At 40.2% G+C, this 26900-nt stretch overlaps 1 protein-coding gene across 1 annotated transcript; it reads left to right on the top strand.

The window, feature by feature from the left end:
• The first annotated feature begins 37 nt into the window (after positions 1-37).
• Positions 38-4352, top strand: LOC143613713 (G-protein coupled receptor 1-like). The gene is made up of 9 exons (XM_077087351.1): positions 38-58; positions 925-956; positions 1045-1214; positions 1346-1458; positions 2548-2649; positions 2739-2795; positions 3058-3201; positions 3370-3440; positions 4034-4352. Exons 2-9 carry the CDS (start codon positions 928-930, stop codon positions 4143-4145), a joined length of 798 nt encoding a protein of 265 aa, XP_076943466.1. The 5' UTR covers positions 38-58; positions 925-927; the 3' UTR covers positions 4146-4352.
• Positions 4353-26900: the final 22548 nt, after the last annotated feature.

Here is a 26900-nt window from a genome sequence, read left to right as displayed (position 1 = left end):
TTTGTTTTTCACAAATGCCAAGTGAAATCATAAGCTAGTCTTCTTCCTCGCTTTATCAGTAACTAACTAACTAACTAACTAACTAACTAACTAACTAACCCCTATTACCTCTTATATTCATCAGATCGCTTTCTAATTCCAACTTTACTTTTGCTTTCACTTTCTAAATTTATTATTATGCTCTACTACATTCATTTGCCCCTCCACTTGAGGCTTATTTTGTACATATAAAAACTGGTTACTAGATTTTAGGTTTGATCTAGTAGTTTTATTGTTTATGTAAATATGGCTGGATCAACAGAATATCAATTTAGGTTTCTGTTAAGTTTTGCTATTTACCGCTTCCAAGATGAAATTTCCGGTGTTGTGTTCTACTGCCATTGTTAATTAAGTGACCAATGTAGGGTAAATAAGATGCTTCTACTGTAGAATCACCGATGTTTCATTTTCTTGCCTGTGAGTTAAAGTTTCTTCCGCTGGTTCTATATCAAGTTACAATCCCTGGTATTGTTCCTGTGTAGAAAAGTAACATGTTTATGCATATATCAATCTCAATTCAGTGCTGAATGTTAGGATTTGTGACGCCTTTGTGCTTTGGATTATTTTAGTTCACGTGGAGGAGCTATTGGGGCCAGGTTTTATGTTTCTTGGTGGCTAAGTTATAATCTCTAATCCCAGTCTATTTGTATCCTTGTATTTTGTAACTGTAATGTGTAGCGACCATAGAAAGAAAACCCTAGTTGCAGCTCGTGGACGTAGGTCACCTTGACCGAACCACGTAAATTCTTATTTCCTGTTTACACTTTTCATTTGTGTGTTTGATAGTGATTCTGCCGTGTTGTTGCTCTGATTGATACCTAACACTGAAAGATCAAAAGATGGGCAATAACTTGTGTTTTTCGTTCTTTTCTGTTCTTGTTGCAGGATATGCTTTGCAGCTTTTTCAGCATTGTTGGGTATGGATGTTATGTAGTGATCCAGCTGAATGATTCTTCTGGTTACCTAGGGCTATATTTGCTGATATGGTTATATTTATATATGCAGTGATCCTTCTAAAGGATTCTTCTGTTATGCTCAGGGCTATAGCACTCATTTCTTCTGTGTGGCATCTTTCCGTTGGACTACTACTATTGCATTTACTCTTCATCGTACAGTTGTCAAGCACAAAACTGATGTCGAGGATTTTGAGCCCATGTTTCATTTGTATGTTTGGGGTATGTACTGATTTTTAGATTGGATGCATGACAAAGTTGTATTTGAGTTCATAGTTAAATGAATTTAGACTGATACATTTGGTCATTTCGCTTTTCTAACTTATGAAAGCTGACATCGGTTTTTCTCTCAGGAACGTCAGTTGTTATGACAGTCTTAAGATCAATTGGTAATGAACATGGACATGTAGGCAACATAGGTCGTGTAGCTGCATGGTGTTGGACAGAAGCTGGACGAACAGGAAAGGCAAGTATGAATTGTTCATTTCTTTCATTTTTATTTCTCTCTTGTTTGGAAATATGTTTATCTGCTATTCATTTTGCAAAGTGATTGAGAATTAAATAATATTGACTCCCACCGTTGCATAATTTGAGTCACTTCTAGAAAAAGAAATCGACCCCGTTTAGTAAACACAGTTGTCAAAGCTCCCTCCAGCCCCTTCACGGTCTCACAGTTTCTGGTTGGTTTTGGTTATTATTGATATGTATTCTGGTTTCTCTGTTTTACATATTGCTCTTATACTCTTGTTTCTGCTATGTGATTTCGTATTCATATGTAATCATGACTGATAAACTAATTTCTGAGATAAATAATATTCAAAAGGGATTCTTACTAGTGCTGCGACTGTATTACATGTTCCCCTAGGACTATTGTTTCACGTGTCTCAGTGTTGCGCCTGCAATATGTGCATATGGGAGGAACTAGAATAGACCCTATGTCCTAATATGTTTTTAAAAAAAGTTGCAGCTTTTATAGTATATACCAATAGGAGAGACAGCACTTCAAGTCCTCCTTCACACTTTTATCAACGTAGGTGATGAGTAGGTTAATGCCCTGGTTTTCAAACTTGTATGCACGATCAAAATATATAATTTAAACAATTCAAGGTAGATACTTGTATTGAGATTTACCATCATTTGGACGTCTTGTCTTGAGTCTACTTCCTGAGCTCTTTTCAGTAGAGTACAGACCGATTCTAATGAATGATTGTAAGTTTGTAAACACTCAAGAAATATGGTCCAATGATCAGCTTCATTACAGATTGAAGTGATAGTTTTCTAAATTATGCCCACGTAAATGTTAAATCTTGTATGATTTTTGTATTTTGACATGCTACACGAGGCTGATTGGAATCTTGATTTCTTTAGAGGGCATCGTTTTCGCTTAAAATCACTTAAATTAAGTTGTCACAACTCACAAGGACAAATAGTGGTTCTAGAATCTACATACCCTTTTGCACAACTATTATATGATGTAGAGTAAAAATTGGTTGTTGAAACTTGAATCCCAAAGTATATGATCATGCATGTCTAATAAATTTCTGTAATTTTACAGGCTGTCCACTTCTTTACCTTTTATGCACCTCTGTGGGGTGCAATTCTTTTCAATGGGATCACTTACTTTCAAGTTATACGCATGCTAAACAATGTAACCCGTGTAAGTTCACATTGCTCTAAGCTTCTTGTTTGTGTGAGAAACAATAAGATGGCTTGAACATGTTCTAAGTCACTTTCTGTAATCTTCAGATGGCAGTGGGCATGTCAGATCGTGGGCCCCAATCAGATACACGAGCAGACATGAAGGTATTGATTCTTCATCGCTTTTATGAGAGGTGATTAGTGGATCGATGGTTATGTTTTCTAATTGACGAAATAAAATAAATAGCTATAAAGTAATTGCTCAAACAGGATGAAACTCGTGAATAGTGTATTCGTAATGAACAAAACCTCCAAAATCATTTGATTCATTATAGTATATTAGTACTGAAAAAATTTAACTTGTGTAATTGAATATGACAGTATTTGTTTATAAAAACCTAAAAAGGACTTATTTCTTTATATATAGGCTTTGAACCGATGGGGTTATTATCCGCTCATTCTTATAGGATCGTGGAGTTTTGGGACGGTCAACCGTATTCATGACTTCATTGAACCGGGTCATAAGATCTTCTGGCTTTCTATTCTTAATGTTGGGATGGCTGCGCTAATGGTAAATGATCACAGCTCTGTTTCTCGTGTTTTGTTTATTTATTAACTAGAAGTGACGACTTTAACCATATACACATTAATTGGTCAATTTAGGTTATGTTTTTTTTCTTAACACTTCAAACGATTACTATCAAAAGTTTGGTATTCATTACATTGCAACGTGATGCAGGGTCTTTTCAACTCAATAGCATATGGGCTCAACTCTTCGGTACGACGTGCGCTCTTTGAAAGGCTAGATCTGTAAGTCTACATTTACACTTCATAAGCAAACAAAAGTATTAAGACAACAAGAGGTCCATTACAAATGTATCATTGACAACTATTTGTTTATAAAAAGTATAAATTTATGGACAAAAAGCATTCGGAGCCTCTAGTACAAGTGTTGGTTTAACTTTTTTACTTCTGTGTTCATCATCATCATCATCGTACTCAGTATATCCCACCAATAGCAATGCTATGGTAGGGTCTGAGGAGGGTAAGATGTAGACAGCCTTACCTCTATCCCATAGGGATATAGAGACTGCTTCCGGTGAGACCCCCGGCTCGATAGTAGTTTTGCATCAAGCCTTGGACATAAGGCACATAGCACTCAATCATCGGGACACCGGCTGATTGGTGCATGTGCCCTTGTCATTCGGCTATCAACGCCACCACATGATGCCTGATTAACCTTCCGCCACTTTTAACGTTATTTTCATGAGATTAGTAAAATAATGTCAAAATTAGTGCAATTTTACTTTTGCCCACCTGAGGGTTCACGCATATATACATTATATGCGCGCACCGCAAGCAGGGCGTAACTTTTTTACTTCTGTGTTCATGGTTATTTCCAGGTTACCTGAAAGCGTCAGAAAATGGTTCCCGAAGAAGTTAAAGTCAAAAGGTCAACAAGCACAACATGAAAGTGAACTCGTCTCTTTGAGAATTGAAGAGCGGCATCAATGAGATATCAAAAACACTCGCTCGCAAAGAGTATGATCAAGTTATAGGTTGTCTCTTTCTGGGACAAAAGAGGCAACAAAAGAGCGTCTGTTTTGATAGTGATGTTTGTAGACACTAGTGTACGTATGTGTGTTTTTTGACCTTTTAGAACGTAGATTTTGTTGTATTTTCGATCCTTTAGAATAGCGGTATGGACTTTACCAGAACAGCAATTTGTTGAACTCACTATAAGATTTGTGTGAATTAAATGTAAGATATTTATCAGTTATAACAAAATGTAAAAAACCACCAAGGCATTCTTCACCTTTTCATGAAAACAAGGCAGAACTGAAATGATTGTTGTAGAGTTACCCGCCAAAAGTAAATGAACAAGTGTTCATGTAAGTGGCAAATTAAAAACACCAGGAAGGATCAAACAGAAAATAATCAAACGAATAATAATAGTTAAACGAATAAACAAGGAATCAAAAGTAATTTTATCGTATTTTATTGCCAAGAACACCCACATCGCAAGTTGTTTATCACGTCGAATCCAAGTTAGCCACTTATGTGTGATTATATATATCAAATGTTATATAAAAATATTAACAAAAAACTTCACACAAATCGAGTTTTAAAAATATGTTTTCACCTATAACTAACACAAGACAAGTGCACCTTGATGAATTGTTTCATTTTGGGGACAATAGCGTATTTCTTGTTCCAAACATTCTTAATTGCATATTTACACTGTTAAACAAGACGATATTTAAGGACGGTTCGGTAAATCTCATGGGGTGGCTTGGAGGAGATTTTAAATAATAGTTCGTTTATTATTTATTAATAAGGCGGTCTTATTTTATTAAGTTAGTCTTATCCTAAAACCTATTTGAGTTGGATTCAAATTGTGCATTTGAATACGAGTAAAACTCAAATTAAAGGTGTTATATAAACCCTTGTTCACATAGGATTATTAAGTTTTTTTCGTGTGTCGTTTTCTTAATAATATATCGAAGTCTTTTTGTTTGTCCAAGAGAATTTCTTTCTGTTTGCAATTATAATTGTGCAGCCAAACCAAAGTCAAGCTTTTTGTCATTTGTTTACTTTTCTATACGTCCAAAAGCAACAATTCAAAAAGAAGCAATACTTGTTTTGTGTTCTGCATATAGAAGACCAGTTCTTGATATCCATCGGCTTCACTGTTACAATTAACAAGTGGCATCAGAGCCCGGTCACCGAACGTAATCGAGTCTAGTCGATCGAAGTCCAGACAAAAGATTAGTCTCACAGACGGTTGCCTTTGGCGATTATCCGGTTTTGTAGATTGTAAACACACTCGTGGTGAGAAAAGAAGCCGACGAAGAAATAAACGATGGCCGATACGTCGTTTGTTGCCGGAATCAAGCGTTTGAATCAAACTAATTACCAAGTTTGGTCGACATGTGTTTTTTCATACCTTCAAGGTCAGGACCAATGGGAGGCTACCAACGGAACCGAAACGCAAGTACCAAGAAACGACACCGGAGGTGCCGTCGGGAAGTGGCGAGTAAAAGTCGAGAGAGCGATGTTCGTGTTAAAAACAATAGTCGAAGAGGAGATGTTAGATCACTTTTAAGAAGCCGAAACACCGAAGCAAGCATGGGATATTCTTGAACGACTATTCACGAAGAAAAACGACACCCGATTACAACTTCTTGAAAACGAGTTGCTTTCGGTTACTCAGAAAGATATGGCGATTCCAAAGTACTTCCATAAAGTGAAATCGCTTTGTCGCGAGATTGCCGATTTAGATCAGCAATCAAGGATCGGAGACGCGAGGATCTAACGGATTATTATTCACAGGTTGAGGCCGGAATTTTAGTCGTTTGTTGCTGCTATTCAGGGTTGGCCGACTCAACTGTCACTCTCGGAATTTGAAACTTTATTATCCGGACAGGAATCCTTAGCCAAACAGATGGTCGGTGTCGGTCTCCGCTGTACCAAAGCAAGAAAACGGGGCGTTGTTTGTGGGCAAAGGAAAAGGAAAGTTAAAACCCAACAACAGTTACAAAAAAAGAAACAGTGGGATCAATCAAACAACTTCAACAAAGGGAATAGACCCGAGGAACAAAACGACAGGAAGGAAGTGTTGATCGAAAGAATTGGAACCACAATAAAAAGGGTAAATGTCCGTCGTTTAAAACTTTTAAGTGTTATAATTGTGGCATGAGAGGACACATCGTAAAGTATTGTACAACAAGTGCAACTGAGGAATGAAATGCCGCGGCAACGCAAAATCGAACTGAAGAGCCTTGGGATGTCGAGGCCCATTATGCCGGAATTGAAGAAGTTCATGCGTTAACGGCTACGTTAAAACCCTCATTAAATTTGTTAAATTATTGGATTGTAGATTCGGGTTGTTCGAATCACCTAACGGGTGAAAAAGGAGCGGTTAAAGAATCCAGTTAAGTACAAGGGTAATCAGGTGGTAGTTATTGCCGATGATTCGCAACACGGCATAGCTCATATTGGTGACGTTGATCTCTCATCATATTCCGAGGAAAGCGACCTTGTTCTTAAAATAATCGTGAAAAAGAAGTTGGTGGCGGGAATACCCGAACTCGAAGTAAAAAAAATATGTAGTGTGTGGCGGTTGTCAGTTTGGAAAGGCTCATAAGCAACCGTTTGAGAACTTGTAAGTCCCGAATCTGGATCACTACAATATGATATCAACTAAACGAGTATTGGTGCGGAATACCAACACTCGGTGATTCAAGAACACGAATAAGAACAGTAAAAGTAACACGGGATTGCTTCAAAACGCACGTATATATTGAATGCGTCGGGTGCTTAAGCACTTACAATACTGCTCGAAAATCAACAACTGGAAATCAGCAACTCTCTAGTTCTGCTCATTCTTTGCTCATGTGAACAACCACTACCCTATACATTAGGTAAACTATATATAGGGAAACCAAACACCTAGGCCCATATTAATCACAAGCCCACCGAGAACTCTTTGGAGTTCTCGGTTTACATAGCTAACCCGTAGCCCAGCCCAATAAACACATAACTAAGCTCAAACCACAAATATGGACCCAACAATCCCCCCTTGGTTTGTAGCTTCGTTCTTGTTTATTTCACTTTAGACCAGCCTAACCGAATTTCATAGGGATTTCGGTAGTACACCAATGTAGTTCTTCAACTCGTCTTCGTTTACATCACTTTAGTCTTGATCATGTCATGGCCTTTTGATATGCGTCAGTCTAACCAAATTATGGCCCAACAATCTTGCCCTTAGACTGATGCTTTCAAGATCTTCAGAATCTTTACTAGAGCATGATCAGCAACTTCAGCATCTGCATCCAATACTCTTCCATCTCCCCCTTTTTGACAGCATCATCCAATTGAGTCTCAGATACTTCATATGCTTCCGTTGCAAGAAATCAGTCTTGAAAGAACAATCAACTTTGATAGAAAGATCAACCAAAATATTTTTGAAAACAATTAAATAAAACAAAATAAGATAAACATATTTTTGTAATTTTTATTTTTTCTGTTTTTTTAATTTTCTTGAAAAGACTTGAAATGAGATCATACCAGCTAAACCAACTATAACACAATAACCGATATCAGATTTCATGAGCTAAAAACTTCCAAAGAATTTCTTAACACATTTGTTTTGACAAGAGTAATCAAGAAGTAAAGAATAAAATAAATGAAATAAAATAAAACCAAAAACAACAAATAAAACAAATTTAATCACCCGGTCTTCTTGTAATTTAGCTAAAAATTGGGATCAAACTTCAGTTTTTGATAAAAATGCCGCCTTTATGAAAAGATCCGAACATGGAATCTCATCGTTTAAGGTACTGTCACAAGGATTCATGTTCAACGTTATTATGACATTAAGAGACGGATTGATAGCGTGTATCCCATACTTAGCATAATTTTTCATTGCATCAGTGATATGATTTAGGTTCAGTTCGGCATAAAGCTTAAATGGACATCACTCATGGACCTGTGATGCCTCCTATCTCTTCTCAAAGTGTATTTGGCTTTCCCCAGATCACCTCGATTTGACTTTGACCCACTGGATTTGGTTTAAAAACTTTTAATGACAGAACTTATTTATTTGATTTTTCTTTTCAAATTTGCAAACATATTTGAGGTTGAACGTTGGACTTACAGTTTAAATTAACAAGCCTTTCATTCGGGATGTTAAAGGACTTATATTATTGCCTCCACCCCTGTAGTTATGTTATTAACCCTCATGTTTGTGTTTTTCTTAAAAGCTTGTGAACATTTATCAACTTTTGGTTGATTAAATATTTAAAGTAATTTTGTTCACATTTGTTCTTTGTCATTCTCAATGAGATACTTCATTTTGGGGACCAAATACCAACGGGCTCGTGTATGACTGGGTAATTGCTTTTCTGCCTATCATTCGGAGAGATGTATATGGAGACATGCACGTGTCTTCAAAATGACTCTCCACAGTAAGTTTAGCAAATTTAGTTTAAATCACTTTAACTTTTACGCATCATGGAAAACTACCATACACATCAATGACTGTTCTAGAGCCTTTTAAGCTTAATAACTTCACCCGTTAGGCACACATAAACACTTTACCTATCATTTTCCAAAGGTTGGATCAATTTTCATTTGAAAATCTTATGAAGCTTCTAAAAAACTGTTAACGGAATAAAGATATTACTTCCCATAAAATTACAGAAGACAAACATGTTAAGAACTCAGTCACCCCGGTCACTCTTCAATTTTCAGGTAAATGGCTATCCCGTATGACCACTAGTGGTTAACAAGACCAAAACACATATGAGAATACTTGTCCCTTCAACTTAGAGTTACCGACATAATTTTAAGTGAAAGAACACGAAACACAAGAACACATCACAATCGCCCCAGATGCTTTTAGTCTTTAGACAAATGGCTATCCTGTGAATCTACAAGTAGATCACCGAACCAAACATATACAAGTATATGTTCTTCAAACTTTAGCAACCGACATGATTTTAAGCGAGAGTGAAGTTTGAAAGATATAGACAAAACTTTTATAACTTAAAATTTTTATTTTATTATTTTATTAACACACACACACTCTTTTTGAATTTTTTAATTTTCTCCCCCTAAATTTGTGCAAATTAAACAAATATGTACAAATTTAACCTCAAAAAGACTCAATCGTCGAAACGTAGTATTTTAATAAAAACTTTTATGAAGTGTGATAATCAGCCAACTGATGTACTATCATTTCTCATGCACGTTCAAGTCATTTTCTCATTTTTGGGAAACAAAATACACTATACTTGAAAAACTATACGTGAACATATTTTTGTATATTTTTTTTTATAAAAAAATTTAAAATTTTAAAATCTTTTTGACTGATCAATCTTTCAAGCCAAAGTGATACGGTTACCTTTTATCTTCAAGACATCATCTTTCCATTTGTTACAATCTCCCCTAGGAATAAGCTTGTTTTGAGATTCTGCATCCTTGCGAGTTGAATGTCTGGAACAAACCTTTTAATATGCAATGTATTCCCTGATTTGTTCCTATACACTTCAAGAGCAAATTAAAAACCTTCTATCACCCTAACATCCCGTCCAGGCAACAAATAATCCATTTTATGGTTTAAAGATTTTAAAAACAATGGATACTTGCCCTGTCATGTGCCTGGAATAACCCATTTAATAAACAATGAATTTGTGGTTGTTCCTATACGCATAGCGGGATTAGTTGGACATAGGAACCCAAGTCATAAATGTCTTGGGGTTCACTTGAGCATCAACATATGTGATCTCTTGCCAACTCATATCTTTCTCATCTTTAACGGAATCATTTATCATTACAGATTCTGTTTGCTGAGTTTTAAGTTTCCAAGTCTGTCTTGGTTTAGTGAAATTTGAAAGAACAGACTTTGGAGTGGAGCAATTCGAATTCGAACTCTTAGAACTAACTCTCAACACTCTTTGATTTCTGAAAATTTATTTTTCTTTTAACAGTTTCTAAATCATTTGAGTGTAAACCTGTCATATTAACTTTGAATCCTTGAGTATTTGTGACCCGTTGTACAGATACACGTGGTTTTCTAAAATAAGAATTTTGTTTAACCACTGGATTCGGTTGAAACATGTTACCTTTCACATGAGGAGCTTGTCTATTAACAGCACGGTAGTAACACTCGTTTGCCAAATGCCCCTATTCCCGCAGACGAAACACGCCTTCATCTTTCTTCTAATGCCAACGTAAGCACTAGCCTCATTTTGGAATTCCTTCTTATGAAAGGTTTTTCCATTCTTCTTGCCCCTTGGCCCAGCCTTCTGATTTTGCTGGTAATAGGGAACATATAGACGATGAACACAATTTCTGGCTATGTGTCCTGGCGTGCCACAGTGGTAACATGTTTGCCTCTTAATGTAAGCAACACCCAATGATTTATCAACACATGGAGATCCGGAGGATCTATGAGGACGAGATTGTCCTTGTTGTGCTGATTTCTTATGTGCCTTCCCTTTGTTGCCACAACTCTGTGTATTATTATTAGTACAATTTTGTGTTGTGGTGTCATCTGAGTTTGATGACACGTTAGAATGAGATTCACTTTCACTAGCCTGAACCCCTTTACTATCAGAAGCAACATCATTTACTATATCTGCACATGAAGTAGAAGCATCAAAATTGTTCACACATTTAAAAACAGGCTTGATTTCCTCTAGAGATACTGATCCAACAGTTTTAGATTGAGCATGTTTACCATACTTCATGTCCTTTACCTTTTCTTCATGTTCTTTGGTGACATGGGTATGAACATAATTATGGTTGTAAGGTGGGGGGAACTTGACTGTATCCTATTCCCTCACCTTCATTTTCCTTCCACCACAATTGGTTTTCAATCATTGAGTTAACTACTTTACTGGAACCATCAAATATTTTTAAAATCAAGTTCAGCCCTTTCAAACTTACTAGTTAGATTTAAAATCTCTAACTTGGAAGCTTCCAGTTGAGCAGTTAACTCAGAAATTTCTTGTTTGGCATCAAGGTAATGACAAATTTTTATACTAAAATCAGACTTAAGCTTTTTAATGTCCTTGTTCCGTGCTTCTATTTTGTCTAGAAAACCCTTTTCATTTTTCTTAAGTTTAAAACTTTCTGATTTTATTCTCTCCATATCTCTACTTAGACAGTCGAAATGGAGCTTATACATTTCTATTTTTCATCACAATTTAAAGAACATAGTTTAAAAACGAGTTGTGAAGAATCCATTGAGTAATTAAAGAGATTAAACTGGTTTTCCCGCCAAAATTTCTCGAAAAAATATGATTGCCAAAATTCTTCAGAAAGATGTCCCACTTTAAAGAAGTGTCTTGGAAAAATTTCGTTCAAGACAAATTTTTCCGAATTTTCTGCCAAAAATTCGCCGAAAATCACCCGAAAAAAAATATTTTTGCCAAAATTTTCAAAAATGAATTCCTACCTATAAGGAGTATTCTGGAAAAAATTCGTTTAAGAAAATTTTTCCCGCCAAAAAACTCTTTTTTTTTATCGAGAACCCTTGTTGCACTTCTGGCCGAAAACTAGATCGAAAACCCAAAGCTTGACCGAGAACAAAGTAGACTAACAGAAAACACCTTCTGACCGAGAACCAGTCTTTGAAACCGAGAACTCCTTTTGGCAGAAAACAACTTTTGGCCAAAAACTCAGAGATTCAACCGAGAACACTTGTTTGGAAACCGAGAACTGACAAAGTTGGCCGAAAAACCTAGATTCTGGCCGAGAACTAATAATAGAGAACTACTTTGACCGAAATCCCTTAAATAGTGACCAAAATCCCTTAAATCAACCAAAATGTGCCCGAGAACAGAGTTGACTTATTCAAATATTCCACCAACTAAATCCCGTAAATGTGGGATTTAAATAGTTTCCAAATTAAACAGATCTATAACCCAAAATAGAGTTCTTCTTCTCCAATAAGCTGTTCACCGGAAAAACCCAACAAAAAACGAAGAACACCATAAACAACAACGAACCAACAAATCTTGAATCGTTTGATATCACAACCGAGCCTAGAATAGGTCAATAAGCTCTTATACCAATTGTAAGTCCCGAATCTGGATCACTACAATATGATATCAACTAAACGAGTATTGGTGCGGAATACCAACACTCTGTGATTCAAGAACACGAATAAGAACAGTAAAAGTAACACGGGATTGCTTCAAAACACACGTATATTATTGAATGCGTCGGGTGCTTAAGCACTTACAATATTGCTCGAAAATCAACAACTGGAAATCAGCAACTCTCTAGTTCTGCTCACTCTCTGCTCATGTGAACAACCACTACCCTATACATTAGGTAAACTATATATAGGGAAACCAAACACCTAGGCCCATATTAATCACAAGCCCACGGAGAACTCTTTGGAGTTCTCGGTTTACATAGCTAACCCGTAGCCCAGCCCAATAAACACATTACTAAGCTCAAACCACAAACATGGACCCAACAGAACTCTAGTTATCGAGCTAAAGCCCCTCTCGAGCTAGTTCATATCGATGTGTTCAGTCCGGTGAAACAACCGTCAGTTAAAGGTATGAGTTATATGATATCATTTATTGATGATTATTCGAAATATTTGTGGGTATGTTTCATGAAGGAGAAAGTCGAGACGTTTTAACGTTTAGAATTCAAGTTAGAAGCCGAACGGGATCTAAGAAGGAGCATCGAGTGCCTTCGTTCCGATAATGGAGGCGAGTATACATCCAGTGAATTTTCTTTGTTTCTAAAAGAAAATAGAATTAAACGCCAACTAACGTGTTCTAATACTCCCGAGCAAAACATGGTTTCGGAGAGAAAGAATCGAACCCTAACCGACATGATTGGAAGCATGATGCACAACAAGAATGTACCGGGGAGATTTTGGGCGGAGGCAATGATTATCGTTGCGTTGTTACGGACTGAAACCATTGTATGGTATGGGACTTGTCCCACATGGGGTGTATGGGCAACTGGTGTGGGGTTTATAAGCCAAATGAGTTCCTTCACCTATCATACTAGTATTTTGGGTTGAGTTCTTCTGTTTGGCTTGCAACATTGGTATCAGAGCCAACCTCGGAGTGATAGCCCACGGAGTGGTGGCCTGGATAAATCCAGCCGTGACCAACGTGGTCGTGATCAACGAGGACTCGGAGTGGTGGCCTGGAGTGAGCCAGTTTGACCAACGAGGACGTTGGCCATTGAGGAGGGCCTATTTTTATGGGCTGAAACCATTGTAAGATATGGGACTTGTCCCACATCGGTTGTATAGAAAATTGATGTGGGGTTTATAAGCCAAATAGGTTTCCTCACCTATCAGACTAGTTTTTTGGGTTGAGTTCTTCTATTTGGCTTATAACATTATTGTTATGGACTGAAACCATTGCAATGTATGGGACTTGCCCCACATCGGTTGTATGGGCAATTTATGTGGGGTTATAAGCCAAATGAGTTCCCTCACTACTCATACTAGTCTTTTGAGTTGAGTTCTTCTGTTTGGCTTGTAACATTGGTATCAAATCCAACCTCGGAGTGGTGGCCTGGAGGAAGCCAACCGTGACCAACGTGGTCGTGACCAGTGAGAACTCGAAGTAGTGGCCAGGAATGAGCCAGCCGTGACCAGCGTGGTTGTGACCGACGAGGACGTTGGACCTTAAGGAGAGTCTATTGTTACGAACTAAAGCCATTGTAAGGTATGAGACTTTTCCCACATCGGTTGTATGGGCAACTGATGTGGGGTTTATAATGTAACATCCTACTTTTGATCATAATAATAATATAAATTTCGTCTATTTTACTGTGGGTCATTATCTGTTTATATAAATAGAAATGAGTTGGGCTAGTGTTGGGTTAAATGGATATGGGTTATGACTTTGGGTATAAAAGAAAGAAGTAGAGTCCATGGGCTTGAGCCCATGATCCCTAAATATATAAACCTTTAATCATTCATTTCACATATTCCATACACCATCCAAAACACACACTTAAGCTTTCTCTCTAGTTCTTCCCTTTTCTCTAGCCGAAACCAAGAAGGAAACCGAGCACCGACCCAAGGTAATGATAGTATGATGTTGTTTTAGCTTAAACCCGTTAGATATGGTCACGGAATGATGAGCCGACACCGTTAAACCGTTTAAATCACGAGATCCGGATGGAATCGTGTATAAACCGAACCTAGGATGAGCTTAGGGATCGCCCTAGCTCAGATCTGGATCGAACGGGATGAAAAACGGTGAAAAACCGAGTAAACAACGTTTTTCCGGCCACCGCTCGGTTTTCCGGCACGTCGACGCCGGAAAGACGGCGCTGGAAAGGCGGCTGGGGTATTTAAGGATGTCAGGGAATGTTCCTGACATTCTCTGACAACCTAACCCTAGTTCGCTAACGGGTAGCTAACGAATTAGAAGTAATTCGCTAGCTGATTCGTCTAAGGGAATATAACGAACTAGCTTCAGTTCGTTAAGGGGAAAAGATAGCGAACTACCCTTGATTCACTATAGTTAAAAGATAGCGAATTGGAAGATCCAATTCGTTGCATAGACTGGTTCGCTATGGACTGATTCGTTAAGGGTCCAGTTCGTTAGAGGGTTCAATTCGTTACAAAGAACCAGTTCGTCATGACAAGTCAATTCGTTAAGGATAAGTAACGAACTAGAAGTTTAACAGAATTACAGAACAGTCCCTTGAACTTTTGAGTTAGCGAATTAAATAATAATTTAAAATCCTAATGGAAAATGTGTTACGACAGTTAATGGAAATAAAATTTTTCCAAGCTGACCTGGTAGCTCGACCCCAGCCAGGGGCTCTGCCCCTTGGATCTTGCTAGGGGTTGCCGCCCCTAGACCCCGCTGCCATGGGCGCTGCCCCCGGACCCCCGCTCGTTGAGGGTAATAATTAGATTAGAAACGCGAGATGAGTAGTGATAGTTAATTGATGCATGTAATTATTATACAGTTAGCCGTGCCCAACTGAAGAAGGGAATAACAATAACAGTGAACGTAACCGACTTCAGGTGAGTTTCTAGCCCCATTCCTTGTTATGTTTTCGGGGCTGTGTGCATACTCGATGTGATTAGTTAATACACTTATCCTAAGTGATAAGTGTATGCCATATATGTATTATGTGAAATGTATGAATGGTTTCTTGCCGGTACATGAACGATCTTCGGAATTGCATGTACTGTCAGGAAATGGTTGATGTTATATGTATGTTGTAAGATGAAGAGTGAATGAGGTATGTATGTGCGAAACTTACGATTATGTATATAGAAAGTATGTTAAGGAGGCATGGAAGAAAGGGTACCGGACCCTAATAATATCCGAGGATGAAGGGTGACCGGACTCTAATAATATCCGAGGATGAAGGGTGACCAGACCCTAATAATATCCGAGGATGGAGGGTACCGGACCCTAATAATATCCGAGGTATGTAAGGCGAATGCTCTTTATAACGTAAGGCTAGTTATGAATGTATATGAAAGAACGATGGACAGTTTAAGTATGTAATGCGTACCTACGGGCACACATATGTGTATGTAAAGTAAGTTATGTGATTAACTAGAACTCACTCAGCGTAGCTGACTTTTAGTATGCACGCAGGCAAATAGGTTGAGGCAGCTCGCTTGATTGAAGACACATGGCATGGAATCGAAGATACTGGCATCTCGAAGAAATGTTGTGATGTTTTAAAGACAATGTTTTGTTTTAAATGACTATGAATGTTTTATAAGACAAGATTTGAAGGTTATGTATTATATTATGGTTGAAGTTTTATATTCCGTGTAAAGTTTTAATTAACTCTGATTTGTAGAACTGTGTTTATGAGTAAATCCAACACCAAGTATGGCTACCGGTAACGGGGCCCTACATATAAGTCATATGGGTTCCCTCACCGATACCCTGTAATGCGAAGAATTAAAGCCATTTTCCCATAACATATTATAGTTGGTTTTCTTGATGTAGTGTCTTTGAGTGTTTCTACAAACTTTTTAGCCCTTATCTCTTGTAAAAAAAAATAGTTGTTGCGTGAAATGTTAGCAGTAAAATAATAGGCAGAGGCTCAATAAAGGCACCAATACCCCTTGCTTCATATTTATCTCCATCATACCAGGCTAAGACAAAACAAATTTCAGCAACCAGGAGAAACTTAACTAATGTACCCTTGAATTGTTGTGAGCTTAACATGAGAATAGAGTGCCATTGATGCAAACAAATCTGACGACTTGAAGAGAAAAAACCCAAAACTGCAAGTCATATTCTTTATTTTCAATCGATGCTCTCTAATGTGCTTTCTCATTGATTTGTTGACCAGACGATCTTGAAATTTCTAGTGATACTTGGTAAAATTAGCATATAAAATAATCTCTTTCTTGTGAGACAGTGTATGCTCAACATCTCTTTTATTTCTTTTGAGCATATATGGATGTACTACCAAATACAACCTCACTACCGCTTGTACAAAAGTTGCATAACTCTGACTCGAGTATGGAAGACGTTTTGCTTTAAAAGTTGTCACCCTTACAAGCTTACCACATTCCATTGCAATTTAAATATCTTTTCCATGTATATCATTTTGAGTTGTAGACATATTGAGTACATCCCTTGAAAATAGATAGGCACCAAATCTTGGCACACCGCATTCGACTCCTAATGCTACTCGGGTATGATTTCCCAATACAACTCTGGAATCATCCGTGAAATCAGATAAAGGTATTGTTGTATTGTGTTAATGAATAGTGCATCACCTTTTGAAAACCTAAATTTATCCTTGTCCACTGTGTTCAGGTTTCTACCACTCTTACATTCCACAAAGGGTGTATGCGAAATGTTACTGTACCATATCATTTCAAAATAAGCTTCCTTTTTATAGGCAATATCATCATTCAAGAGTGCCCTTTCAATTTGTTGGTTTAGTCGAGTAATATTCCAATGGTGACATCAACAATATGGCAATTTATCTCCACATTTGATAATTTCAAACCACGCATAATAAGTAGACCAACAATTCAAGCCCATTATAATATGCAACCAGTTCTTGTGTAGAAAAAAGTCATGAAAACAAGGTAGGTAAGACTTTGTAAAAACCCTTCTGAGCTAATTTTAACACTCCATAATTTGGTTTTCCATTGGTGCCACATATACACCCATGCCTTCATCTTGAAGAGATCCTGGTCTATCGCATCAAGAATCAACAAAAGAAGTAATGCTTCTTTTATTATCTCCTGGTGACACGCTCTTAACTCGACACCGATAATAACATCATCAAAAGTACCCACAAATTGGAAACAACAAGCATTCCTAAAATTCTCAAGTCGTCCCCCAACATATATCACCCCAATAATAATCTTCTTTTATTATCTCCTGGTGACATGCTCCGAACCTGACACTCATATTAACATCATCAAAAGTACCCACAAATTGGTAACCATAATCATTTCTACATGAATTCTCAATTCATCCCCAGCCTGTATCACTCCAATAATAATTCAAACGTTTCGTCCCTTTCCATGAAGCTAATTCTTTCGTTAAAGTTAAACCCAAGACTCGAACATTTTCATCAGATTTAAGCTGATTATCTAATAACATGAAACTGAACTTATCTAACCAAGGGCTGAATTGGACCTTCCCATAAATTTTATTTTGCATATCCAGATCTAAAACACCAATTTCACATTGAACGTTCTTGTGTATAACAACCCAATGTTCTTGATTAGTATCAAATAAAACACCAATGGTTTCTTGAATCTTATCTCTAATATCATATTCATCCATAGCTTCTTTAAACACATCACCCGCTCTATTAGGAATTTCATCAAACACCTTGTGGGCAGTTTTAATTTCCTTATCACTTTTATAACTAGGGGTAATCAAACTATTTTCTTGTTGATAAACATATGTTCTTACCCGAGAATATGTTGACACTTCTTGTATCCAAGCTAAAGAAAACGCATCATTCAAAGTTAAATTGCTTCCAATATTATGGCGCCCCTTAAAAACTTCAGTGATTTCTGGTTTAAGACCAGATATAAAGAGGTATATTGCATACACTTCGCAGACGTTGATGGTATTATACCTGGACTCGAATACATCGCAGTACTATTGGACTGTTCCTTCTTGATTGAGGGATAAAACTTCCTCCCAATCATTTTCCATTGAATTAATTCGTGATTCTTTTGCAATATATGTTGTTGATGCTGAAGAACCGTTTGTCGCCCTACCGTGTGTAGCTCACCGGTCAAGAGGATAGATCGGCTTTGATACCAATGTTACAAGCTAAACAGAAAAACTTGATGTGCTGAAACGCGGTATATAATATTAAAAACCAAGTTTTACCGAATTTACCTAAAAAACCACACACAATCGTCAAGTGTACCGGACGCAATGTAGCTAGCAAGTAAGAACGGATATCGAACCTAGGACACTATGAGTAAACTCTTATTATTAAACCAAAAAGATTACTAATCTAGACTTTCTTTTGATTTTTTTATAATTTTTTATATTAATTAAACTAATAAAACTTAACTAATTATAAATTAACTAAAAATAAAACTTTATAAAAATTTGGTTTTAAAACAAATATGAGAAACGACTACCTAAGTTTTGGAATCATACTAGTTAAATTAATAGTTAACGAACTTGACTTGGTTGAAAAACAATATCTTAAAAATATGGTATTAAAGACCACTAAAGTACGCTAGATCGCCTCCCGGTCTCACCTTGCCTAATAATATTATGGTACCCCAAAACCGGAATCACCTCCCGGTCTCTTTAAATACAATATATTAATATAAAGAGGGTATTTTTAATTAACTTGAACACAACTTGTATCACAATAATCTTAGGGACCTAGGATAACTCACTCCCGTGCAATTATTACCCAAACCCGCAAAAGACAAAGATGACACAACACTAAATCACCTCCCGGTCTCTCTAGTGAAAGAACAATAAAATCTAATAAACTTTTATAATTTATTTCTACGGTTGTTTCGACCATAAACCGCAAACAAGTTGAAAACACAAAGTAAACAACCTAATCATGCGTCTAACAATCACCAAAAACTATTAAACACAAGTGAAGTAAATATTAAAGTAATAAACTAAATTTAATCACTCAACCATATCATGAACAAACCAATAAAAAACTTTACCATAATACTAAATCAACCAAATTTAGTAATTTGGTTGTAGTATAGTGATTTTTGATTTTTTGTAACTTTACCGTCAAACCATCAAATCTAACATAGTGCTCAACCAAAACCTAGGTAGTTTAAAATATTTAGCTACTCATATGAAAATAAGAAACAAAAGTGAAGAAACGTGGATCGACTCACTGGTAGACGATCTACTTTCCTCGGGTGTGATTATGCTATTTCACCGATGGTTTCTCTTGGATCTGGGTTCTTCCACCTACAAAATGAACAGCACCGTAAACTTACCCCTCAGAAAGGGACAGAGGGGTCCTCTTTGGGGTAACCCTCCGGTGTGAGAATAAGTATTTGTGGGAGATGATAATAATATGTGAGAGTAAGGAATTTAGAGTGTATTGCTTAATAGCTGAATACTCTGTTCTTGTCTGTTTCAGTGTGTTATCTGATGATATTTGATGTGATATTTATAGTGCTAGGGTTTCCACTGATTGGGCTTAGACCTAATCAGGGCCTTGCTGGCCTCCTCCAATTGCTTTGCGCCACGTGTCCTTGGGGACACCTGGTGCTCTTTCATTGGTTATAATCACGTGGTAGCACATGGTTTATGCTGAGTTGTCCACCTTTCATTGGCAGCTGTCGACATCAGCATATTCTTATTCCTTAAAAAGATACCTTCTGGAAGGTTGTCTGACGTGCACAATCAAGGTTGCCCTAATCCTGATTTGGATAAGGACGAGATTGATTATGTGCATGTGTGATATGCGCCAATCTTGAGGATGCGCGAGGTCTTCTCTTTATTCTCACGCGCAGATGTTTCATGCGCAGAAGTGATATGCACGAGCATGTGATATGCGCCACGCGCTGATGCGCCACGCGCATATGTGATATGCGTGAGCATATGTGATGCGTGAGCATATGTGATGCCTGAGCATCTGTGGTGCCTGGGCATATGATGCCTGAGCATATATGATGCCTGAGCATCTGTGGTGCCTGGGCATATGATGCCTGAGCATGTGATGCATGAGCATATATGTGATATGCGCCATGCGCATAGGTTTTGGCTTTGTGCCTTCGTAATGTCTTGATTTCAAGCCTCTTGTCTATATCTTGTGGGTTGACCCGCCTCACTCGGTGTTGAGGCGGGTACATACCTCTTCAAGCCCCCCCAGTCTAATGTGTGTCTTGTCTCGCGCGAGCGAGGCAAGATAGATATTAGACTTAACAGTTTGTCATTTTAGTAGGGGTTTGTCTTTTTCTTCTTATTATTCATCGTTGCGCGAAATTCTATCCTTTTGGTTGCAAACGAATCGTCCCTGTACGTGGTTGGTTGTTGCTGACGTGGGCCATGATGGAGACGTGTCAGACCTTTCGTGTGCTCGAGGTGCTACAGTTGCTGTTAGTCCCCCCGGGGCGTCGGCGATCGATACGAGATCCGCACGAGGTCTAGGAGTGCGGAATCCTCCTAGACTCGTTTATGGTGTACAGACAAATAACACAAACACGTACACGATCAAATACACAAACAAATACTAGAACGGGATAAACAAATCTGCAGATTCATATATAAAATAATCACGTTACATACCGTAACAAAAACAGAAAACACGACTGACCCGAGGTGAGCTCTACCTCGGGTCGTCTCACACGACTCTAGTCTCTTACTCTCTCTCAATAAACAAGCTGCTCAAACACACACTAATTTCTGGATACCTAAAACTAAACAAGACACAACTATATATAGACAAACATTCACGGGCCTGGGCTTCAGTAGGCGAAGTTGTGCTAACTTCGCCATTGGCGAAGTTGTGATAACTTCGCCTAAGGCAGAAGTTGTTACAACTTCGCCGTTGGCGAAGTTGTGCTAACTTCGCCTGTGGCGTTCCGCTGGTCAGAATTGCATAGCGACGGTCACAAAATGCACCAACAGTCTCCCCTTTGACCGTTGCTCTCAATTCTAACAAACACGAAAGATCATCTGTTACAAAACATGCACCAACAGACTCCCTCTTAACTGATGATCTTCTGTTTGCAGTCAACCAGCCGTGTCTGAAACTGTCCTGTAGCTTCACAAATCTACCAATCACCCAGCGTCTTCCATATCAGATCTCCCCTTCAGTGTAAGCTTCTCCGACTATAACGATTGAGGTCTTTGTAATGCATGCATCCTCGTGCCAATAGATCATCTCAACCAATCACGTGAGTCCATCTGACTTCACCAACACGTGAAGTTGGGCTTCCTCCACAACTTCACCAACTCGTCGGCATACGATAAGGTTTAATCTTCAACTACTCAACATCAAGTGATCAATTTCATCACAAAACCACCTTGACAGAATCTAACATATGACCATTAATTCATCCGAAGCATCTTCAATTACCAGGGATAACGATCAAGAACATAAACACTTTAGTTCCCGATTACATCCAACTTGTTCCAGAATTTTCACTCTAATAAATAAGCATCACGTTTCAGGATCCAATTCTCGAACGCCTTGAAAATAACATAAATAATATGCTCTGACCGCCATCCAGTAATGACAAAAACCTTCAGTTGAATTTGACTTTCTTCAATTGGTTAACCTCGAACAACAACAATTTCATTGCCCACAAACACCCGAATATGTGTCAATATCCAGTTTCAAACAATATCCCATTCACAACCTCAACTCCAAATCCAGAGTTGACACGTATTTGTTCACACGTAAGACCAAGAGATAACAAGATCACTTGTTGACGGAACAACATCTCTGGTCTCACAATAATCGTGTACACCTGGCCATACAGACGAAAACTCCAAACAATTTTTTTTTTTTTTTTTTTTTTTTTTTTTTTTTTTTTTTTTAACTTCACCTGGCTATAACTTCGCCTGGCCATAACTTCGCCTGGCTGCTAACTTCGCCTGGCCATAACTTCGCCTGGCTGCTAACTTCGCCTGGCCATAACTTCGCCTGGCCATAACTTCGCCTGTTCATAACTTCGCCTGTTCATAACTTCGCTGAAACCCTACGAACAGTGACGGCAACTTCGCCTGATGAACAATAACTTCGCCTGATGAACAATAACTTCGCCTGCGGCGCTGTTCGGCCAGAAACGCACAGAAACGTGCCAGAAACACCAAAACGCAGATCTCGAACCATAGCATAAGAGCCTAAGGCTCTGATACCACTTGTTAGTCCCCCCGGGGCGTCGGCGATCGATACGAGATCCGCACGAGGTCTAGGAGTGCGGAATCCTCCTAGACTCGTTTATGGTGTACAGACAAATAACACAAACACGTACACGATCAAATACACAAACAAATACTAGAACGGGATAAACAAATCTGCAGATTCATATATAAAATAATCACGTTACATACCGTAACAAAAACAGAAAACACGACTGACCCGAGGTGAGCTCTACCTCGGGTCGTCTCACACGACTCTAGTCTCTTACTCTCTCTCAATAAACAAGCTGCTCAAACACACACTAATTTCTGGATACCTAAAACTAAACAAGACACAACTATATATAGACAAACATTCACGGGCCTGGGCTTCAGTAGGCGAAGTTGTGCTAACTTCGCCATTGGCGAAGTTGTGATAACTTCGCCTAAGGCAGAAGTTGTTACAACTTCGCCGTTGGCGAAGTTGTGCTAACTTCGCCTGTGGCGTTCCGCTGGTCAGAATTGCATAGCGACGGTCACAAAATGCACCAACAGTTGCCTTTCGTGTCCCCTCACATGCTGTCAGGGACACGTGTCGCGCTCGCGTTGGTCCGTTCCTGCGAGTGGTGGCGCGTGAATTCTGGCAACAGCTGTAGAGTTTCTTTTCGTGTCCCCTCACACAGTGTCAGGGACACGTGTCGCGCTCGCGTTGGCTTACACCTGCCAGTGGGGGCGCGTGAAGTCCGATCAGCACCAATATTTCTCTCTCCTGGGACTATAAAAGCCAGCCCTTAGAGTTTTATTTCTTCATCTTCTTTGCTGTTTTATTCTCTGCTTTCCTTTCTTTCTTCCGATTACGTGTCTTCTGCTTCCAGATTTCTGTTCTTCAGAAGCATCGTTTGTCCGTTTTCACCGTTGTATGTCTGATAGCTCAGACAACACAATCTCCCCCATCCATTGCCGTGTTAAATCGTTAGTAATGTCTACATTGAAGAAGACCGGCAAGGGGAAGAAGGCTGCTGAGGCCTCATCGGAGGAGGTAGGGAGGACCAAGGCCGTGAAGAGGTGGAATGAAATCCCCTGCAAACTGAAGCAGGCCGATCTTGACAGCCTTATCGCCTCTCAGGGTTTTCCCCCTCTTTTTGGCTGCATGTTGCCTGGGGCCGGGCAAACGGCGGCGGACCCGCCTGCCGGCTATATATCCTTGTATTGCCATTTTTTCAGCCACTGCAACCTTCGTCTCCCGATGACAAGGTTTGTGGGTGCGCTGCTTAAGTTTTATGGGATTCATATATCCCAAGTCCATCCGTTTGGACTCGTGCGCATGACTCACTTTGAGTTCATGTGCAAATCTCAGCGCGAGGAGCCCACCCCTCGGCGCTTTCAGTTTTTTTACAAGCCCAAGATCCAAGACTCTTGGTTCTCTTTTATTCCTCGCAGTCAGAAGGTGAAGTGCTCCACTGTTTCATTCAAGAGCCTTCATGACTGGTCTGAGAGGTTTTTTTACATCAGGGCTGGTGTGATCCCCATCCGCATGACCATGCGCGAGATCTCTGCTGCGCCTGCGGATGTGGGTGTCCTCAAGAACCCAACTGGCGCCTGGGTTAATAAGTTGACCGCTGAACCATCCCCCGCCAAGAACATTTGTGAGGAGGCGCTGGTGGGGGTTGGTATGAGCAGGCGCTGGGCGGACAGCGCGACTGAGCCCGTTATCCAAGTTGACGGCTTGTGTAAGTTAATCTCATTGCTTTACTTCTGCGCGAATATAATTCGTTTTGCTGATATCATTTCACTTGTTTTGTGCAGTCACCAAGGAGTATATCCACGCCGCCTATGATGAGCATATGGAGGGTGGCTCCGTCGCGCTCGGCGCTGGTGAGGTTGGTTTCCCCGATCGCTTTGATGACATGTTCATCCCTGTTGATCTGGGATTTCTTTTTGACAGCGATGCGCCTGGTAAGCCTTTGTACTTTTGTTTATGCCTTTATAATACCAAATTTGGCTAACCTTTCTGTTGCGTGTATTGTAGATGTGCTCGAGAACTACGAGCTGGAGCTCGCGGAAGAGGAGGAGGAAGAGGAGGCGCCCCAACTAAAGCGTAAAGCTAAGGGGAAAACTGGTGCAGGGGCCAGTAAAAAACAGAAGAAAGATGATGCCCCTGTTGTTCAGGATCCTCCTACTCAGGCGAAGGGACCTGAGAAAACCCAGGTGGTTACCACCAAGTTTTCCTTGTCTTCCCTGCCTCAAAAAGTGGGCAGACCTCCTGTCCACTTGAGGTATGGTGGCGCTACCTCCTCCCTTCGCGCGGCGGAAAAGGGAAGCGGTGTTGCGCCTTCGACAGGTATACTTTGCTTATCCTTTGCCTATCTTTTATGGTTCTGTGGGCGCGATTCTGATAGAATTACTAACGAATCTTTGCTCACTCAAATGTGTGTAGAGCCGGCGACCCTGGTGGATCAACCTCAAGCGCCACAAGATGCCGAGGTTGCGCCGGAGGTCCCTTCGAAGTCCCCCGTTTTACCCTCAAAAAAGGGTAGAATGGACTTCATGGCGATGTTTGCCTCGCGAACGGAGTTGCGCCATGGTATGTATTGCGCTTTTATTTTCTGACTTATTTCTTTTAGAGTAAGTCATGAACATTTCTTTTTGTTGACTTTTTTCATAGGAGTCATTGCTGGCGTTCTTGCTGCTGGCGGCACTCCTGGCGCCGGTGCCAGCGCCGCTGCTTCTGCTCCTGCTCCTGTAAGTGCTGAATCTCCCCTCATCGGGATTACTAAGGAGCAGGAGGCCGTTTTATGCGCCGACCTGGCGGCGTCGAGACCTCCCTCACCTCCTCCTGCGCACAGCCCTCCTCGCGAGACCGATTTTGGTTCTAGGTCGCAGGAGAAAAGGCCTGTTTCCGAGGAGGATGAGGAGTTTGAAGTTGAAGACTCCGACGGCGGCCGCGCCAGCCCTGCTGCGCCACGAGGTTTCGCGGCGGAGCCTTCTCGTGGGGCTGGCGCTGACTTTTCTGCTTCATCCCCGCAGGTATAGGTTCTTTTTTGCTCCGCTGCGCGGACTTCCATCTTTGTGTTTTGATGACTTAGCTAATTACTTTGCTTTTGCAGGAAGCCGATCACATTTACCGCCCGAGATGGAATATTACTGAAGACAACACATTTCAGTCCATGGGTGTGTGTGCGGAATTCTGGGCTCATGCTGTGCCTCCAGCTGAAAGGAGGTTCCAGGAGGACCGCGCTCGCGATGACTTGCTAAACGATCATCTGTTTGCTGGGTCGGCCTTCTTTGCTGCCTCCCAAGAGCTTCGCTATGATTACGTAAAGGTACGTGATGCTCTTGCGGAAGCCAAGCAAGAGGCTAAGGTGTCTGCTTGGCATCTTTCTGATGCTCGAGAGAGAGCTGAGAAGCTCCAAGCAGAGCTCAGTGAGAACAGAGCAAGTGCCAACAGCGCCTTCGTGAAGCGCGGGCATGAGCTTCAGGCTGCGCGGGAGAAGCTACAAGCGGCGGAGGCGGACGCGGCCAAGTACGCGCGCAGAGCGCGCGACTTGGAGCTGGAGGCGGAGGCGCGTGACCAAGCTCTTGTCCAGTCTATAACTGAAAAATCATCACTGGAGAGTGAGGTTGCGCGCCTGAAGAAGGAGCTGGCGGCCGCGCAGGCCGAGAAGGATGAAGCCTTGGCGATGGCAGCGTCTAGCCAGGAAGCACTTGATTCTGCGCGGGCGGAAAAGGAAGAAGCCTTGGCGGCAGCAGCGTCCGACAAAGAGGAGCTTAAACAGACTAAGGAAACTGTTGAGTTGTTAAACTCTCAGATTCCTGCCCTCGAGACGACTGTTTCTTCTCTCGCGCAGGATCGCCAATGGCTAGTCTCACAGGGCATGACTCGTTGCGCTTATGCGATGAAATACTCAGACGAGTTCCAGGCCCTTGTGATGGACTGCAACGCTGCCGCGCGCTTGGTGGGTCGAGCTGAAGGGTTTAAGGATGGCTATGAATATGGGATGCTGAAGAAGAACCCATCCGAATACCCTTATCAGAGCGACGTTGCCTGCGCGGACATGGCCGCGATGGGGGAGAAGTATTTGAATACTCCCATTCCCATCCTTGGGCAGGTACTTTAATTTTAATGAGATTACTTTGATTTATTTTCCAAGTATTTTTGTACTCATATTTTTGCTTATGATTTGCAGATATCCGCGCTTGTTGACCAGCCCGACCTCGGCGCGCTAAAGAAATTACTTGACGAGTGCGAAGGTGCTGGTGGCGGCGATGATGGCGCGGGGAATACTGCTCCTGCAAGCGGCTCTGGCGTGGCCAAAGGATCCGCTCCTGACACTACTGTGATAGAAGACTCCATTCTTGATGAACAACTTGACTATGGTCAGTTTGGAGATGACGAGGAGCAGGCTGCGCCAGATGCTGAGGGCGGTGATGAGGATGATGAAGAGGCTGATGTCAA

Source organism: Bidens hawaiensis, unplaced genomic scaffold (genome assembly GCF_021521415.1).
Source record: "Bidens hawaiensis isolate Kalapana, Puna unplaced genomic scaffold, B.hawaiensis_p1.1 tig00038070_1, whole genome shotgun sequence".
NCBI lineage: Eukaryota > Viridiplantae > Streptophyta > Magnoliopsida > Asterales > Asteraceae > Bidens > Bidens hawaiensis.
The sequence above is the reverse complement of the archived record's forward strand: the minus strand, read 5'-3'. Positions and strand labels throughout refer to the sequence as shown.

Bases quoted from the DNA above. Each gene is read 5' to 3' on its own strand.
- LOC143613713 (XM_077087351.1), top strand. From the start codon at position 928: ATGCTTTGCAGCTTTTTCAGCATTGTTGG. The intron at 2,650-2,738 runs GTAAGTTCACAT...TGTAATCTTCAG, and splicing joins TGCTAAACAATGTAACCCGT to ATGGCAGTGGGCATGTCAGA. The intron at 2,796-3,057 runs GTATTGATTCTT...CTTTATATATAG, and splicing joins ATACACGAGCAGACATGAAG to GCTTTGAACCGATGGGGTTA.